Consider the following 18295-nt stretch of genomic DNA (forward strand, 5'->3'; position numbering starts at 1 on the left):
GCAAGTCCTCATTTCCCCATCAGTAAGTGCTGGGTAAGAATAAACTGGCACCACATAAAAGGTTCTTGGTTTTTTGGACCTACCTCTAAGCAAAGATCCTGGCTAGTTTCTGCGTTCCCACCAGCTTCAGCGCCTCTGCCTGGAGCAGGTAGGACATGAGCTCCCTCTACCGCGAGACTGGAGCTACTGAAAGTAAATAAAACATTTTTTAAGAGCTAAAGCACGGTGAACTTGCCTTCCATGCGGAGAGGAGTGCTTACAGAGCAGAAACCTGGGTGCTATAAAAAGGCACTCAAACCCAAGTACTTCTCCACAACGTTGAGAACCCATTTAGCTGGGTACAACCACTGCGATAGTGGCTGAGCTGGGTTTTGTTCAACAGCCAGTTAAAGAAACTGGTCTGCATGAAATGAAACAGTTCGATCCATCTGAGGTATGTCAGGTACCTGCAAGAGGAGGGGCAGCTGCTTGGGAAAATTGGTTATTTAGGTACAAACTGAAATGCCCCCCCTAGACACACGCAGAGCTTACGGAAGGGTTCCTGCAGCTTTTTAAGAGCAAAGAACAGAAGACTGACGGAAAGCTGAAGCAGCATATAGTTATCTTTATTGCCTGTGTAACACCTGCATGAAGTGACAAGCAAGACGCAGTACAAATCCATGCACGGATACATAAATGACTCTTAGAAATCTTTCAGAAGAAAAGAACGGTTTGTAAATAGTTACCTCTACAGCCTCATCAGCTAGGTTTCTCATTTACAAACAATTTTTAAAGCTGGTATTTTAAAATGGCATAGAAATGCTTATTTACCTGTATTCTAAGTGAATCAACTTATTTCACAATAAAAATATAGTTAAGTTCTATTAAATTTTCTTCTGAAAATAAACGCTTCTATTTTTCTGCTATGACAATAAATTACAACGTATCACAAATGTAGGCTTTAAGCAGATTTATAAATACGCAGGAATTAAGTGTTTCACCTACAGTTTAACTGAATTCAAGGCATTTAGTAAGAGATAAGCTGAAGATGCGTTTATAATCCAAACTCAATTTGTCAGGGGAAAAGCATGTAACTGAAGTAGAGGTAATGAGATTTAATGCTGTGGTACTTGTATATAGGATAAGTATTCATGAATGATCTGTTCTTCCTCCTCCAGTGTTAAATCCAGATAATCCTCTTCGTGTTCAGGAATATCCTCTAGGATTTCATTGACTGCATCGGTCTCCATGTCTTCGTCTGTCGGTGAACTAGAAGAACCTTCAATTAAAAAAGAAAAACAAAACCCAGAAAACAGCGGTGATTTCATTGCTGGAAGAAGTTTATACTTTCCCCCTTTCGCCACCACCACTGCTCTTCGAGAACCAGTTACTGTAAAACCACCTCTTGTTTCAAATTGCTCTACCGAAGCTGTTACAGGATGGCAAATTGTCCTACTGTGTAAGGCTGTAGGAAAGCCCTTAGATGTACAACGGGGATCCCTAGAGCTCTGACAGCTCATGGGGGAGAGAGAGTGTGCAATGCTCCTCCCTGGTAAGTGGTGAGTATCGGTTACAGCTGTATCACAGTATGGGATACGCAGTCAAATCAGCTACTGTACAGCACAAATTTGGAATAAAACTTCTTAGCAATCAGAAATCAGGTATTAGCAAGCCAAAAATCATCACCTACAGTGGTGTAGGTCCAGGAAGAATGACAGTCTTAACTTACTGCTCGCTCTCTGAAAGGGTACAGGCAGGGAGAGGTTGGTTTGGTTTTAATCCTAATTGGCGTGATGAGTACAGGTAGGTGGGAGTGCTTAGTGTTAGGTGCTTGGGGCACGCAGGAATTCTTACCTGCAGACTCTGTGGGCGAGTCTTTAGATGAAGCAGATTCTTCTGATGGACTGGAACCTTCAGAAGACAGCTGCAATGAGGCAGGCAGAACTCCCCCATAGTGAGCCAGGGTCTGGGAAGCTAAGTGGATGTTGCCTTTAAAGACCTTTAAAGCTTGCTTTGCCGACTCGTGGCTGAAACCCATGTACATCAGCTACAGGAGCGAGGGAAAAAAAAAAAATCAGTACATATGGAGAAATCCAAGCTCATTCAGCATCAGTGACTGACAGGAATCTGACTGTGCATCTGACAGTCACTCCTCTCGCACAGAGGAAAGCGTTGCATACCAGGAATTCCAGGACACTGACTCTGGCTTACTGGAACAGTTAACAACAGGGCAGTGACCTATTAAAGGAATGGGGATGTTGAGCAGAATCAAGAGCCTCTTGTTTAACATCAGACCAACTCTTCGTCTGTTTTCAAAAGGAAACTTCAAAGCACTCCAGCACATTCACATTCCTGGAATGCTATTTACTTTTTCTATGCAGTATAGTTTTCCTGCCTGTCTGACACTAATTGCAGAGCCACACAAACTATCGTGGAGCTTTTCAGATGGCCTGTGGTGAGAAAGGCACATGCCAACTCTTTCCCTTGTGCACTACAATATGCTTAAAGAATTGAATGCATTTCTCATCTGCTGTCCTTTTAGGGTTAGAGCATTCGGGTGCACACACTTCCCTTAGCATTTGTGCACAACAGCTTGGTGTGAGGGGCAGGAAGTAAACAGGAATTACAATTCAGCCGGAGAGCGAGTTCACTGCGAGGGGCGGATGTGAGACAATGGAAGTGTGACAGCTCATGAGGGACACGGGACAAAGAATATTTGTACAGCTTCGCTTAAGGAAGATCTGGTGGGGCTGAAGGCATAATTCATAAACATGACTACCAGCTCCCGAGAAAGAAAAAGGTCTGACTTACTTGATCAATACTTTCTTGGGATACTTGAAACTGGTCCATGGCCACGGGATCATCGTCATCATCATTTTCCAACAATAATTCTGGATTGTCCAGAATAAACTACAGTAAAACAGAGAGCGGTCAGAATAGAGCAATGCAGTCATATTAGCCCTCAGTATGGATGTTTGTTTAGCCCTACGGTTGATACAAGCAAAACCTCAGCCATCTTTGATGTTTGATTCACTGGGTCAGGAAGAAGTTCAGTCATTACAGTTCAAAAAAGGGTTGCTCTGAGCTAACCAATACAGAAGGCAGAAAATCTGCTAAGCAATTCACCCCCCAAATGTATTTGCTTTGGTACGGAAGCACTGCTCCTGAAAACCACTTACCTTAAAGGCTTGGTCCAGGTTTCCTTGTGCATGATGAAGAGCTACTTGAGCAGCTCTCTCTGAATAGCCCATACTTTTCAAGGTGTTTATGTCTTCTAGTCGCTGCCTTCTTTTAGCTCTCTCCTCCCTCCTTATCTGTGCTTTTTCCTGCAAGAACACAGCATTACAAAGCTATCTGTGCATGGCAATACTTCAGCCTTCCTCTGGTGCATATGGTTTCTTGGATTTACTTGTGTTTGAATTTCTTGAGGAAAAAGGATTTCTTGTTTTAAATATAGATTTTGCTGCCAGACACTCATCCCTAAATAAAGTTGTATTCCCATGAGCAAGCACTGTGGCTGTACTTCTGCTCTGAAGTCTCAGCAGATCAGATTCTTATGCTATCACAGCTATTATAGGCCCTCTGTGGTAAGTGATAAACCCATTTGGCAGATGGGCCTGTAGACAAGACTTGCCAAGGACATACAGTCAGAACTGGGCACGTGGCCAGCAAGTTCTCTTCGCCATTTGACTTTTCTATCCACATTTCAGTGTCTGAAGTCCAGAAGTGCCACCTTGACATACCAAAAGTAAGTTCAGGCGCTTCAAATCCAGACAACACCCCCAGCCTCTTTCACACCAACAGAGAACAGCCTTTTCCCCTCATGGATCTTGTAAACCCAAAGCAATACAGTGCAGCCTCACGGTCTCCCTAACAGCACTTGAGTGTGCAGCCTCCTGTCTCCCATGCCAGGAGTGATAACTTTGACCATGGTGGCTTTGTTTGCATACAGGGCAAGAGCTGAGTAGCAAACACTGGGGCAAACCCTTCCAATGTACCTCTGTAGCATATCCACAGGTCTTTGGCTCTCTCATCCCATGTGTTTTGGGATAGAGGTTCTCTTGTTTTGTTAAGTTTTGGTTTCAAACTTGTGGCAGCAGATGTCAAGCTGTTAGTTACAGTAACAGCGCCAAAGCAGAATAATCAAAGTCCTTAATTTAGCACCACGGTGCATTAGTCACGCAAGACACGATCTAACAGACACCCCAAGAGATACAGTCCTGCACCATACCTCTCTCCTGTTGGTGATGAGATTGGCAGCATGCTCCACATTCCCATGACACGCTCGCAGGGCAAGGCGAGCTTCCTGTTCGGAGAATCCCAGGAGCGACAGGCGATAGACTTTTTCAGGATCTATGTACAGCTCTTCATATAAACGAGATGCCTGTATGTAAAGGGCACAAAGTGGTGTTACCAACACTGTTGCTAACATACAAATGGAGAAAAAGTTTCTCCCCATTTTTCTGAGCAAGCAAACAACAGGCAGGTGCAACACAGAACCCAAACACAGGAGCACTTTTCCTTGAATAAGGTTCCTAGTGTGAACAACCTGAAAGTTTTCCCTAGTTGCATCTTACCCTCTGAATGTACTCAGCAGCCTCCTTTTCTCTACCGCTGTGATAGTGTCCTATCCCCTGAAGAAGGTAAAGCCGTAGAAATAAAACCTTCTCACGACCATAGCTTCCCTAAAGAATTGTTAAACAAAGGGAGGAAGAAGGGGAAACATAAATAAGAACGTGAATCCGTTACCAACAGAAGACTATACAAAGAAAATGTAGTCTCTAATATACAGCACTTAGTATGCAGAGAAAGCATCACGTCTAGAACAGGGGCGTCTGTGCATTTAAGCACATGTTTGCTGTGATCTTGTTGTCAGGTCCAACACTTTCACCATGCTGGCAGTGACACAACTAGATAACCAGCTAAGGAAGCATGAGAAAACATTAAACTTCTACAAGAAGGCCTTGTAATATTTGAGCAATAACTGAATATATGTAGAAAAAACCAAAGCCATCTAAATTAAATCAAACCATCGTACTTTGATATCAATCAGCCTTTCGTGGTTCTCCCCATAGCACCTCTGGAAGCATCTATGGGCTGTGGTCAGCTTTTTCTCGGCATCATCCAAGCAGTCCAGCTGCTCCAGGCGGAAGTAGCACCACACTATATCCAGCTGCAGCACTGCATAATTATCGACGGTGTTCAGCAGCTCTGTGCTACACTCACTGCAAAACAAAAATTTAGTTTTTGGGGGGTGGTTGTTTGCTTTTTTACCCTTTTTTTTTTTAATACTAATGAAGCAACATGCTAGAAGTATGTACACTCACATATTTGAGGAAGCATGTGCTTCTTATTTGAGGCAAACTGACACCAATGGAACTTTAATAAAACACCAATCTCCCAACATATTCACTAATACATAGGACATGAATGATAACACTACACCTCAAAGAATTACGAGTCACAATTCATTTTGTTACTATTCAAGATAGCATCTCTTTAAATGCAGGATTAATTAAACCCCACGTAACCTTTAAGAGGACAGAGATCAATCATCTTCCTCAGTGCAAGTGATCACGCGGGGTTCTGTGCCAGTCTCCTTGCGTGCCCACACAGATGAGAAGCAGATGGGGACAATGATACTTTTGGTGTTCTCAAAAGAGCAACTTCAGGTTCTGACTGCTGACAGCAAAATAGTTTACCTGCAGAAACCCTGACGTGCTTACTGACCTCTGCTATCTGCTCCACCCTTTGCAGGAAATTATTCCTTCACAGGAGCAATTGCAAAAGAGTAGCTGTATCTGCTTGTCCAGCAACAGCAATCTATAGCCCAGTACATGAATATTGATGGTTTGTTTATGTTATATGAAAGACTAAATTGCCCAGTGGCAGTATCTGTTTCAGCTGTTCTCCATGAAGCCACCTGTCACCAAAAGTCAGAGCCTTTGTCTGCTATTTCCCGTCTGCAAAGGGGGAGTGAAGTAACCCTGGGCAAAACAGGCCCTGAATTACAGGCACAGGCAGACCTAACAGCGTTCCTATATTTGGTTGAGAGTACAGGAAAGCCAGGTATAAGGACTCAAAAAGGTTCTTACCAGAAGTGTTTATCAGCATCCAACAAATATGGCAGTGCTATTTCATATTCTTTCTTCTTCATTAACGCTCTGCCCTTCTCATGATAACCCATTGCCAGCACGAGTGCCTGAAAACATGAAGTGCCTATGAAAAACATACTGAGACATTTCTGCACTCCCCCCAGCTCACTTTTATAACTGAAAAGTGATATCTAGGAAATCCAATAGTGCTCTTGTTCCTTTTAAAAAAGTACCATTCTATCAGTTCAGTAAGATCAACACTATTTCAACATTGCTTCATACTTTCCTCCCAGCTACTAATATTAAGGTATTGTCTAATTAAAAGCAACGAATGCTGCTGACACATGAGATGCTGTACCAAATTTAAGACCGAAACCCTAGATAGATTTTCAATAATGACTGATAAAAAGCTAAGTACTTTGTAGGTCCTACACTTCCTACCAGTATCAAATTTGTTTCGCTTAGTTATTAACACTACCTTGTAAACTTTAACAATTCACCTCCTGCAAAACCTCAGAATTGAAAATTAAACCTTGAACGTGGCAGGAAAACACTCTAGTTCCTGCAGTATGACAAATGGAAATACAAATAATATTTCTTGATAGAAACAATCTGCAATAGTTCTTCTCACCCATGTTCAATAGTGATGAAAGCTTGTGTGATTACACATTTGATGCTTCAACTCTTAGTGCGAGTTACTACTTTCAGCACTTCATCACGACAATATGCATTGTAGAAATGGACAGTTATTTTTTCCAATCATCCAGAAACTTGAGATGAACCAGAAAACTGATGCTAGAGCTGCAATTAACACATGTTGGGGCCTGCTCATTCCTCCCCCCCCCCCTTTTTTTTTATACTGGGCATAATTCCAAGCATTTTGTAGAGAATTTTTATTTGTCTTCAAATCCAAAAAGCTGAAAAGACAGCATCTACCACCACTCTTCTGCTTCAGACCGCAACATCAGGTGCGTCACTCCTACTACAATTCAATGCACGCACCCAGCCAAAAATTTTCAGCTGAGAATGTTGGCCTTGAACGTGAACAGATTTAAATCTGAGAGAGGTCACAGTGCCAAAGATCTCAAAACTATTTTTGAAGAGTCCGATTTTGTGAGACTCAGCAAGTTTCCAACTGAAACCAACTGAGCCTAAAGAACAAGTTATTTTCATGTGGTTCTAGGGCAACTCAAATTAACAACAGGTGGTATGATATAACAAAGTTATAGCTCATCTTAAAACACAAAAATAAGGCAAGATTACATCGATTATATCAGCAATTAGGGGTCTGTCTTGAGATGACTAAAGTATTCCCAGTTATAGAGTTCTACTTTTATTTCAAAATTATTTCTATTAAGCATACATCTACTGGACCCAGTGTACAATCCCCCAAAAGCCTGAGTATTTCAATCTCACATTTGACATACTTCACTAATTAGGCTTCACAAAGCTATTTTATTACCTTTATAAGGTAATTTTTACTTACTTTTTTAGCTTGAGGAGGAATCTCGATTGACCTCCCAGTCTGATTAGCTATATCTAGATATGGAGTAGTATCTGGATCTAAGTACTCCTCTGAAACATAAGAAAAAGCAGTCTTAGTTTCAAGTACCACCTTCCAACAAAATAACATTGCTGTCATAAGATTACGTCATTAAGTGCATGGTTAAACAAAAAGCAAATAAAACCAAAAAAATCTGAATTACATATGAAGGCTGGTTTTGGACAGACCTACCACCAATGGCCTCGACCAGCCAGGCACAAGAAACTTTTAGGGCCTCTTACTTAGTGAGCTATCATCATCCAGAAATTTAGACCCAACTTAATTTACATGAATTGTAAAGATTTTTTTTGCAGAAGACAAAAACACCTACATTTTATATGACACTTGAAATCCTTTATCAAATAAAGTCTACAGAATACAAGAAAACCCTCAGCACAGTTGATAAAAAAACAAAACAAAAATACAGCTCAGTGTTTTCCATTCCCCATATATTTAATGTTTATGACCAAACTATCAATTTTGTTCTCACCTACATTTAATTTAAAATGAAAAGATGTTTTTCTTATAAACAAAAGACAATTAAGAGGAGTTTGCTGAGATTAAAAGTTTACAAAAGGTTTGTTAAATCTTTTTTAAATTTCACATAGCTTTGAAGACAGCCTTGAGCCTATGAAGCCATTATGGACTCCATGCCACACTCTGGCATTGTGCTATAACTGACAGTGGTAAATATCTTTAAAATGCCCTATACAGGATTCAAGGGTTGGGATCTAAATTACCCCTTAAGTCAATAAAAGGAATCACTTCTTTTAACTTGTTCAAAATATGACATTATAGTAAGAAACGGGCTGTCATTGACTGTTAAAAGCAGCTTTGTTCACGTATTTTTTTTTTGCATTTGGCAGGAATTCGTTACATACTCAATTTCAGTTTCTTGTTTGTGGATTTTTCAAACAATAAAGTAGCAAAATGATTTAAACTCACCATCTAGCAGTGCAACTCATGGACACACTTAACCTCATTTTGAAAAATTATTACTGTTAAATTGACTATATCCCTTTAACTTAATCCACGGTTGCTAGCAATCAGCATCAAACACAGTGAGAAAAGAACAGCCACATTATAGATCAGAATGACAAGTGAGCTGTTCTGCACAATGAAACCATGGTTACGCACAGTCATATCTGAGGGAAACTACAAAAAAGTGTGTAATGACTGCTAATACATTATTCCACTGTGCTTATGTGTACAATAAATTTAAAGCCTGTTCTCAGCGTTGTCAGTCCCCTAACTGTCAAGTGCCAATTAAATAATAATTGATTCATTTTATATCCGTCTCAAAGTGCCAAATATTTTCTAGCATTCCAGTTTTATAGGAGTTAGAGTAGAAGAGGAAGTTTTAATCAACTTAAAAGTCAGTTTTAGAGTTGTCAGAAAACTACAACAGTGTAAGTTGAAGTCTCGTCATGGTAGAGGTACTCTTCTAAACTGAAAGGCCACTGAGAGGACAGGTTTTGATCTTCGAGAGTTAACAAGTGCCTAGCTCTCCACCTCCAAACCAATTCTCCCTCACCTCTCTCTGCTAGAATCTCCAAACCCTTCTTAGTTCTTTGCATCTTGTCACTTATGTCCTTTTCTTTCTTGCGTTGAAGTTCTTCTTCCTGAACCTTTCTTTTAGTTTCCTCATCGCTCTGTTCCAGCTGAAGTACCATCACTTTCGCATTGTGTGTTACGCCTTGATCTTCAAGAGTTCTTCCTGCAAAATAAAGCATGATGAATGAAATACAAATACCGGATTTACGAAGAGAGACCATTTTATGTTGTACTGCCACTGGAAAATAAAAAACAACCTAAACAGCCCCTTGCCTTACTTGCACTGTACTGGAGAACTACAGTAATTACTAGACCCAAGTACTCAGTCAAAACCACTGACAACTGCTGACCTCTTCAGCAGAAATTCAGAAACCAGAAGCAGACTGGCATTTTAAAAATGCTTTTAAAATGACTGGTATGTTTCTTCGCTTGCTTTTTTCCAAAGCGTTCAAGAAATATGAGTGTTTCAGTTAGTTGATCTCCAGGAAAAAAAGTGGAATAATGTGAGGTTAAACGTGTCCAGAATCATACACCACAACAGTACCAGGACAGATGAAGTGGGAATCGAAGCCAAGTTCTTATTATCAAGTTTATGGCTTTAACTACATCTGACCTCTTCCAAGGGAACTAAATATGCTTAGGGAATCAATAAAAAGAAAGTAGGTGAAGTTGAACATGTGTAAGACATTACAAAAAGTTTTTGAATGTGCTGTTATACAATATGGATTTTGGAGAAGTTTATGGTTCCTCTTAAACATACTTTGGGCGTTTCAACACTTAATAAATGATGAAAATCTACTTTCTGAAGGGATTCATATAATCACTCTAATTCTTCCTGAGGTTTTGATCATTATGATTTCTTACATTTCCTGTAGAGCAAAACCTGACAAATATAACTGCTATTCCTTGGGGATTTTAGAAATTAATAAAATTGCAAGAAACTTTGCTTCTGAGAAGCAATAAAATGGAAAACACAGAAGTATACTCAACTAGAGAGAGATACATACCCAGGTCAAGCTGCTTCTTATTTATGATTATTTTGATAGCATTTTCTTTTAACGCATGTTCCTGTGCTATCCTGCGAAATAAATCATTGCACCCATTAATATAAAATTGTAAGGATAAACAATATTTCTATTAGAATAGTGACAAAACTTGAAAATGAATATGTTCATAACTGGTTTAACCTTTTGCTACAAAAGGCTGCTAAAAATAAAAATAGCATCAGAAAGCTTTCGAAATCGCTTAGGGAAAAGATGGGATACAAAATGGGAAAAGCAAAACAGGCAGAAAAGGATCTGATTTTAGTATGGTTAAACATACAGAAGGGAGAGAAGCTGATGGTCACTGTTCAAAAAAACTGTTACAGATTTGGAGTATTGATCAGTGGTGCCTTCCCAGGTACTTGTTGGTGATTTATAGAGGAGAGTCTCCTTCCACAGTTGTAAGTTTCCTTTTTTTTGTATCTGTTAAACAACTGCTTTTTACATGAAGAACTGCCCTACAGGGTCGCTGGACATCCTATTCAGACATACTCAATGCTAAGAAAACGCTCAAGACAACGCAATAAATAGCGCACCATTTGTATTTTTTAGTACCGTATGACAGTATGCTACTTCAGAAGAGAAGAACCAAAGGTGATTGCACTTACTGTGATCTGAGCTCCTTGCCTGTGATGAACAGGCTAGTTTCCAGTGGGATTTTTCTGCTCTGTAGTAATTATATTGGGTGGGGTAAGGAGGAGGGAAGGAAAAGAGCATGATATCAAGATACTTTGGACATTTTCTTAATCAACTGTTTTACAACAACTACAATTTCTTCCTCAAATAATAATCATGTTAACAGGGTTATGGCTTGGCATACATATTAGTAATTTCTGGCCAGGGAGTCTTGCACTTGCTATGCAGTGCTAAAAATAAGCATTACAACGGCAGAAGATGGAGAATTAGATAAATCCAAATTCAGAACCAAGCAATTTAAACTGACTAATTTAATTATGCACTTCCAATCTGAACTCTGCTTTGTAATTATGCCACTCACCTGTGACTGGCTAAGTTATGATTAATTCCTTATTAGTGTGTCTGGCCCCAGATTAGATAAACTGGAATTTTAAATGAATTAATTCCCTTATGCCCAGTAGCATTGAAAAGAGGAATTATGAAACTATTTGTTTGCTTTAACTGCATGGCAATCACTTAACACCCTCTACCCTTTCGCCCATCACGTCCCCTAGTAATTAATTTTCACTACAGGAGAGAGAACAATTATGACTGTGCTGTGTTTTTTAAATTATTCAGTAACAACAACAACAAAAAAAATCCTTCTGAAGCAGATGTTATCTAAGATCATTGTCTTCAGTAGAAAATATTGCCCTTTTCCAGAGTGACCACTCACTTCTGTTGCCAATGACTACAATCTAAGTGTCCCTAAGTAGGGGAGTTCTCTTTTACTGTTATCAGAGTAGATGAAGATATAGAGCACTGGGGAAGATGCTGCTCCCACAGAGCAGGATCAAAACTGGGAACTGCCTGGAGATCGCAGCTGTTGCCAGAGACTGGCTTTGTCTGCACTGCTAAAAACCCTAACCAAAGGCCTGTTCAACTTGTGATTCCTCTCAGCTTTCAAAGCCGAGCAGCTGTGTCCAAGCTGATGGAAATCAGTCCCTGGCCCACATCAGCCCTCACACTGCACCTGGTCATGGCTTGGCAGAACACCAGGAGGCCTGGGCAAAACTGCATCAGAGATGATGTTACCAATCCACAGGATGTCTGACTGTGGAACAGCAGCCAGCTGGCCCCATGGGGGCTGAGCTGACTAGGGTAGACGTAGCCACAGAATCCAGTAGGGTGACTAGCATGACACCGACTTAGTCGGATTCACTTCATTATTCTGGTGTGTGCTACGCATGAACTAAAGGCTGAATCCTGGATTTAAAGGGGCAATCCTTAGTGCAGTTCTAACTAGGTCAAGTTTTTTGGTCCTGACTTAGAATAGATGTGTACCATCGTAACAGAAAACCACCCCTCTCGTTTCCAAGTTCAAACACCGGATGTACCTTAAAGTAGGTGTAGTTAGCTGCCTGGGCTGGAGGAGTTACACGAGGATGATGTAAAGTCACTGTAAGAACCCTGCCAAATGCCATGGTTAAAAGCCAAAGGAGTTCTTTTTGATATCATCATCTACACACAGCCTAAGATGACACTGCATTCAAGTTGCTTATTGCACTTAAAGTTTTCTTTTTTTTTTTTTTAAATTAAAGCTGTCATTCAAACAATGATAGTGGTAATAAAGTGATATTCATATGCTAATGCAACTTCAGGTATTTCACAACAGAAAAAATATATCTGCTCTTTACTGCTAATGTGAGTGGTTAAGTCAGAAGGAATCAAATTGAACTAGACAGACACTTAAATCTAATGTACTTTTCTTAATTGAAAGATCATTTCTCATTAAATCCTAAAGGGAAGACAATTACTAATCTCTCAATATTATATTCTATTATATTCCTTTGCTGTGCTATTTCTGTGTATCTGGGAAACTAAAATATACCTAAAGAACTTCTCCCCAACATATTTTTTATACCTCTACACAGATCTCTTATGCAAATCACCCCAAGAAGTTGAGGAAGTGAAAACATTTGAATTAGATGCAAAACTTGAACTCAAAAGGCTGTAGAATAAAGGTACTTATCCTAACTTTTCTGCAATGGCACTTACTTTTCTACGAGGCAGATATATATCAAGTCTTGCAATCCCAGTCACTTTAAAATTTTCATTTCCTGTTCCACGCTCAACTGCTTTACATCGTATTTCTTCAAGCATATTCTCTGCATCATTCTCATTGATATTCAGCTTGGATGAATATTTCTGTGCAAGCTCCTAAGGAAACAGCAAGAAAAAAAATGGCAAAATACACCAGTAATACGACACGAAAAGCACGTGACACTAACTCAAGACAGAATATTTACCTTCATCTCTTCACCAGCTTCCTTATTCTCATTTGTGTATGGTGGTTTCCATAGCTGAATTTTGTCTTCTCGTAAGCAACTTGTCAGTTTTGCTATTAAATACTTCTTTTGTGCCATTCTTTTAAAACAAAAGCATTTTTGGAAGGAAAAAGAAAGGAAAATAATCAGTCTTTTCATATAGCTTTCCTGCATTAAGATATTGTGGTTTTTCACTGAGTCTAAGCAATATTGCAGAACTCTGTAAAAACAAAGAAAGAAAAAACAACAACACAAACAACAAAAGCAAACAAACAATCCCCTTGAGTATAAAATACATCCTATGCATTTGGGTGATGAGGGGAATCTGAAAACCACACTATTATCAAAAACCCTGGGAAGAAGGTGAAAGCTGGACCGAGACAGAGCTAATTCAGGAGCAATTCAAGCTTTGGATTTGGTATTTGGAAATACCTTGGTATTTCAAGTGGAATTAAATCTCTTCCTAACCTCTCACGTAAAATGGAATTACAGAATGTGCTGATTCATCAGACTCTGTGATACAATTCTGCCCTGCCCTGGAAAGGGCTGCTCATTCCAATCCCCTTTTAAAACATGTATTTGCTATACCTCTGCCTTTCTGCTTCTCTTACTTCCTTGCTTCAACAGCCTTTCTAGACCAGCGGTGGTTGAACGTGAATTATTACTCTCTTTGGCAAGACAGAAAGGAGCTATCATGAAGAAACATCTCAGTACCACAAGCCTCGCCATGAGAATACTGTAAGTATTACTTACAGTACTGTAAGTAACTGTAAGTATAAAGTTCTCATCCCTCCAGCAAAGTGAGATCTGCTACAGTGATGAGAGAGATCTTTGTCTCCCCAATCTCAATCGTTTGACAAGAAAGCACGTTTAACAGTATCATTAAATGGAACTGTAAAATTCTGGTATCATAACAATGACATAGCAGGGCATCACTTGTCACAGTCCAAGAGATGCTCTTCCCACTCCCGCTGCAAAGTTAGGAAAGGCACACTGAGCACAAGCAACATAAAGAACAGAGGCTGAGATTAGAGGCGATGTGTACTGTAAATCTGCACCAGGCAATAAAGTTCCCATCACTAGGTAGAAGATGGTTGTGGCTGAACAGAGCAGTTCCCTGTCTCCTGGGTAATAGTTTAGGCTGAATTCATCATCAGAGGTTATTCAGCTGAGAGGAAGCAGTAACCTCTGTGAGGGCATCAGCGTGTCCCTGAAAACAAAGCAAAACAAACAAAAACCACAACAAGAAACAGGGAAGGCAGAGAGAGGGCAAGGAAAGCCAGACGCAGTGATCTCGACAGAAAAAAAAAATCGATTTGGATATTAAAGCATGGAACACTTGGCTTTTGGACATTTGGAATCCTATGCAAGACATCTTTTAATTTATATAGAAAGGCACTTAAAGTGTTGGCATTTATGCACTGAGACTGGCATCAAAACTGATTAAATGGTTTCATTTTTCTTTAAGAGTGGTTTCATTTTCTTATTCTTGTTTATCAGCACAGAGCACTCAGGAAGAAGGAGACAGAATATGGGAATAAGATGCTACTACCCATTTGCACAGAGACTGTTCCTTGCTCAAGACATGCTTTCTGAAAACAAAAACAAACAAACAAAATAGGCAAAAATCCAACAGCTCCTAAATTCACTTGTCAACCTTATCTCAGCCCCAGCTTTAGCCAGCTACAAAGAATCTTTGAATGCTAAAAAGACATGAGTCTCTTCCAGAGAAGAGCCAGAGTGGCTAACTGTATGAGTGGGTACTTTAACAACCCTTCTGTTTTGTTTCCTATAATTTGCATGGCGTCTGGCCAAACCAGGTGAGGCAGCCCGGCTTTTTCTTGCTGAGATGTTGTTATCATCTTACAGCCAAGGCAAAATACAGTATTTACAAGCAGAACGCAACACACACATTCCATTTTCCAAAGATTGTCTTAAAGTTACTGACAGAGCTGTTCTCCTTTTCCAGAATATGTCTCATAATTCCCATTAATAACTTTAAACACTGATTTTGCATATTTAGGGTACGCTGAAGAAGCACCTCATACCTGTAAGTCTACATAACATACACCTGAAAAACAAAAAGGTATCAACAGCTTTGGGGCATCCAGACAAAGTCTGAAGTTGCAATGCATAAATAAAGCTACAAATTGTACACTCATCTTTTTACGAATATGATATTTTATAGTTTTGTACATTTGTGATTCCTTACTCATCTATTAAGCCAGAAAACAACACTGGAGTCTCCAGTTAAACTTACCCTTTCCCATCCTGCATAAAAAAAGATATGTTTTCCCTTCACAAAGGAAAATCTATCACTCTATATGCAAAATATCTACTGTTTATCATAAATTAATATTTCAACGTAACTAAATTGCAAGAGAATCTCTAACAAAGCCTTTGTGACTTACTTTGCCACCAGCCAGCACGACAAGTGTGCCTGAAATGCTTTCACTTTCGGTAAGGGTTTAAAGGGACTTTCTCAAAACCGCTTTGGTGAACAATCAGAGGGGATTTCCCCAGGGCTATGGGGTGCAAGGGGGAGTTCTGGTAGCTCGGGGGTTGTCCTCTGAGGCCAGCTGGCCTCATAGGTGACACAAACGAATATAGAAATAAGGGTGAAAAAAGAAATTTTTAAGGGAAGGGACAGAAGATTCTCAGCGCAGTTATAAGTGATAAATATCACAGCAGCTGTAAATAATATTATAGAGGTTATAATAAAAAGATATGGCTTAAATAGTGGCAAGCAGAGCTCCCTGGAGCATCTGCTTGGTACCCCCGCGGCTCAAGGGAGGCTGCAGAGCCTCAAGCAGCACCACGGGCAAAAACACGAAGCACCTTCAGAACCCCAAACCCCTGTCGCCACCACCCCCAGCCTCCCCCTGTCACGACACCACGGCGACAGCCCCCGACCCTAAAATCTCCCCGCATCCCAAGAAGGGGAGGGGCACCCACCTGAGCCTCCAAGGCGGAGGCCGGGCCTCGGGGCCCAGCAGGTCCCTGAGGGGCTCAGGGGGGCTCTCGGGGGAGCTGCTCGGCTGCCCCTCAGCCCCGCTCGGGGGCTCCGGGGGATGGCGGCCGCCTCCTCTGCCTCAGGGAGGTGGCGGAGGCCGCTGGAGGCCGGTTGCCTCCGCTAAGCCGGAAGGAGCCCGGGGAGACGGGCGCGCGTCACGTGGTTGAAGCCGAGCCCCGGCCGCCATCTTAGCGCTTTGCCCTTAGTTGGGAGGGGATGGGGGGGGGGGGGGGCGGGGTGTTGGTGTTTGCCCTGTGGCGTGTTTTAGCCGTGTTAGGTCTTCGAAAGAAGTATGGCTACACGAGTCTGGCCTTCCAGGGGATAACTAGGCTCTTTCAGCTGCAGCCCTTCTGCTCTCGAGGCAAAAGGGGCAGCGGTTCGCGTCAGCTCTGAGAGGGAGCTTGTCCCCAAAGGTGGAGAGATGCTGGGGAAGGGCTGAGGGGGGGTTCTTCCCTGCTGCTGTGTCTAGGGTGAACTTTTCTCTTTGAGCTTGAGTTTCTCCTGTGGTGATGGAGAACAGATTTGTGCTTGTTGTGGGGGTGTTAAACTGGATTCAGAGACCTGAGTGGAGAAATACATTGTGTGTCATGGTCCGCGTGCATGCATTGTACCTCCTGCTCCGGTCCCTGTAATGCCCCCTTGCTGGGAACAGGCTGTGAGGCCAGGTGGGCTGTCTGGTGTTAAACTTGTACCAGAGACTGCTAAAAGTTTGCAGCTCACAGAAACACAGAATATCCCGAGTTGGAAGGAACCCACAAGGATTATCGACTCCAACTCCTGGCTCCACACGGATCTACCCGAAATCAGAATAAAGCTTGCTCCTGGAACCCTTTTGGTGCCTGTAAAAGATGTCATTATTTTTGGTGTAACCCATTAAAAGAATACTTTAACTTGTGGGTTAATTCTTTCCTGTGCCCAGTTGTCCCAGCAGCTAAGGGATTTTCTTCTAACTGCTCTGATACATGAGTGAAAGCACTGCCCAAGAGTATTACTTATTCCAGAATAGATGGCCCTGCAGGTCAGTCCTTATGTAAAACATATTCCTTACCCAGTCATGGGGACTAGGTGGGGGTGCTGCATACTGAAGCTTAGAAAATGGGAACTTCACAGGTATCGTGGTTTGTGAACACCACTCTGAACTAGAATTTCAGGATTCCAGGCTCCCCCATGTGCATAGATCATTCAAGTTTGCCCATGGGTGAAATAAGGGTGTTGTTACTGAACTTGCTTTTATGACAGTCTTGAGTTCAGTGCTTAAAACTCTGCTAAAGCAGAGTAATGCAGTGATGGTGGTTACTCCCCCATGATCTCCAAACATGAAGAAGCTCCAAACAGCAAAGGGTTTTGCAAATCAGGTGCACTTGAGAATTGGGACTTTCTAATATTTGAAGTTTTCCATTTTTCTCATGGAACGTGTCCTTTTTTTTCATTTATACTAAGGCTGCTTTAGAGAAAAAAAAAAAAAAGTAGAATTCTCCTCAGGCAATGTACCTGTGTAATATTTTAGTCTCCTGAAATATAACTTTTCTCAGAACTAAAAATACTCCACTAACAAATGAAAATTCATTGAAATTTATCTTCCATAATGTCCGTAGGAATTAAATTGAAAGACTTCTCCAGAGGCAGAATGCCCTTCATAATTAAGCTCCAGCTAGTACAAAGCAAGCTAGTTTGCTGGAGAAGACTCAGGAAAGGGTGAAATGTTTGCATGAAAGTGCCTACAAAGGATTGAGTTACTTAGTCCGTGCATAAACTTTCACTGAGTTTTAAATCAAGGTATTCAAGGTCCATGTTTAATTAAGATAACTAATTCAAAGCACCTTAAAAACAATTTAAAAGTATTTGCAGAAAATAATATCACTAGTTTAGTCAAATAGGTTTATAGAGTAGGTAAGTGGCTAGATAAGGTTTTAAAATTTCTGTGATACTGATTTAAAAGCTTAAGTTGCATTCACTGAAATGTTTTCAATTATTTTACTGCAAGTACCTAGCCAAAATGATCTTAAATTAAATTTTTAATAGTTTTTATAGTGGCTTCTTGCTATCATGGGATTTTTTTCAGTTATTCCTTTAGCTTTATGTGATTCTCTTATGGTCTACAGACTTGGAGATGCAACAAAAATAAC

The 18295-nt window shown here is 40.8% G+C and overlaps 1 protein-coding gene across 2 annotated transcripts; it reads right to left on the minus strand.

Annotated features, from left to right (window-relative positions):
• Nucleotides 1–584: 584 nt before the first annotated feature.
• Nucleotides 585–16340, minus strand: NUB1 (negative regulator of ubiquitin like proteins 1). Of its 2 annotated transcripts, none has more exons than XM_083824680.1 (15): nucleotides 15568–16340; nucleotides 13139–13256; nucleotides 12888–13049; nucleotides 10823–10881; nucleotides 10179–10249; nucleotides 9152–9334; nucleotides 7561–7649; nucleotides 6075–6181; nucleotides 5018–5204; nucleotides 4557–4664; nucleotides 4211–4363; nucleotides 3159–3305; nucleotides 2791–2889; nucleotides 1834–2026; nucleotides 585–1258 (listed from the first exon to the last, which is right to left on the minus strand). In XM_083824680.1, the coding sequence occupies exons 2-15, from the start codon at nucleotides 13253–13255 to the stop codon at nucleotides 1095–1097; spliced, it is 1839 nt and encodes a 612-aa protein (XP_083680806.1). In that variant the 5' UTR covers nucleotide 13256; nucleotides 15568–16340; the 3' UTR covers nucleotides 585–1094. The 2 variants fall into 2 exon arrangements, with proteins under 2 accessions (XP_083680806.1, XP_083680805.1); XM_083824679.1 differs by having other exon boundaries at nucleotides 16112–16339.
• Nucleotides 16341–18295: the final 1955 nt, after the last annotated feature.

This window comes from Anser anser (genome assembly GCF_964211835.1).
Source record: "Anser anser genome assembly, chromosome: 2".
Classification (NCBI taxonomy): domain Eukaryota; kingdom Metazoa; phylum Chordata; class Aves; order Anseriformes; family Anatidae; genus Anser; species Anser anser.

What these genes read in the sequence shown, in the direction of transcription:
- NUB1 (XM_083824680.1), bottom strand. Translation starts at nt 13,255, where the DNA reads ATGGCACAAAAGAAGTATTTAATAGCAAAACTGACAAGTTGCTTACGA. An exon ending in GGCAAGGAGCTCAGATCACA is followed by an intron (nt 10,250 to 10,822) that starts GTAAGTGCAATC and finishes TTTATTTCGCAG; the next exon opens with GATAGCACAGGAACATGCGT. An exon ending in CTGCTGAGTACATTCAGAGG is followed by an intron (nt 4,364 to 4,556) that starts GTAAGATGCAAC and finishes CTTTACATACAG; the next exon opens with GCATCTCGTTTATATGAAGA.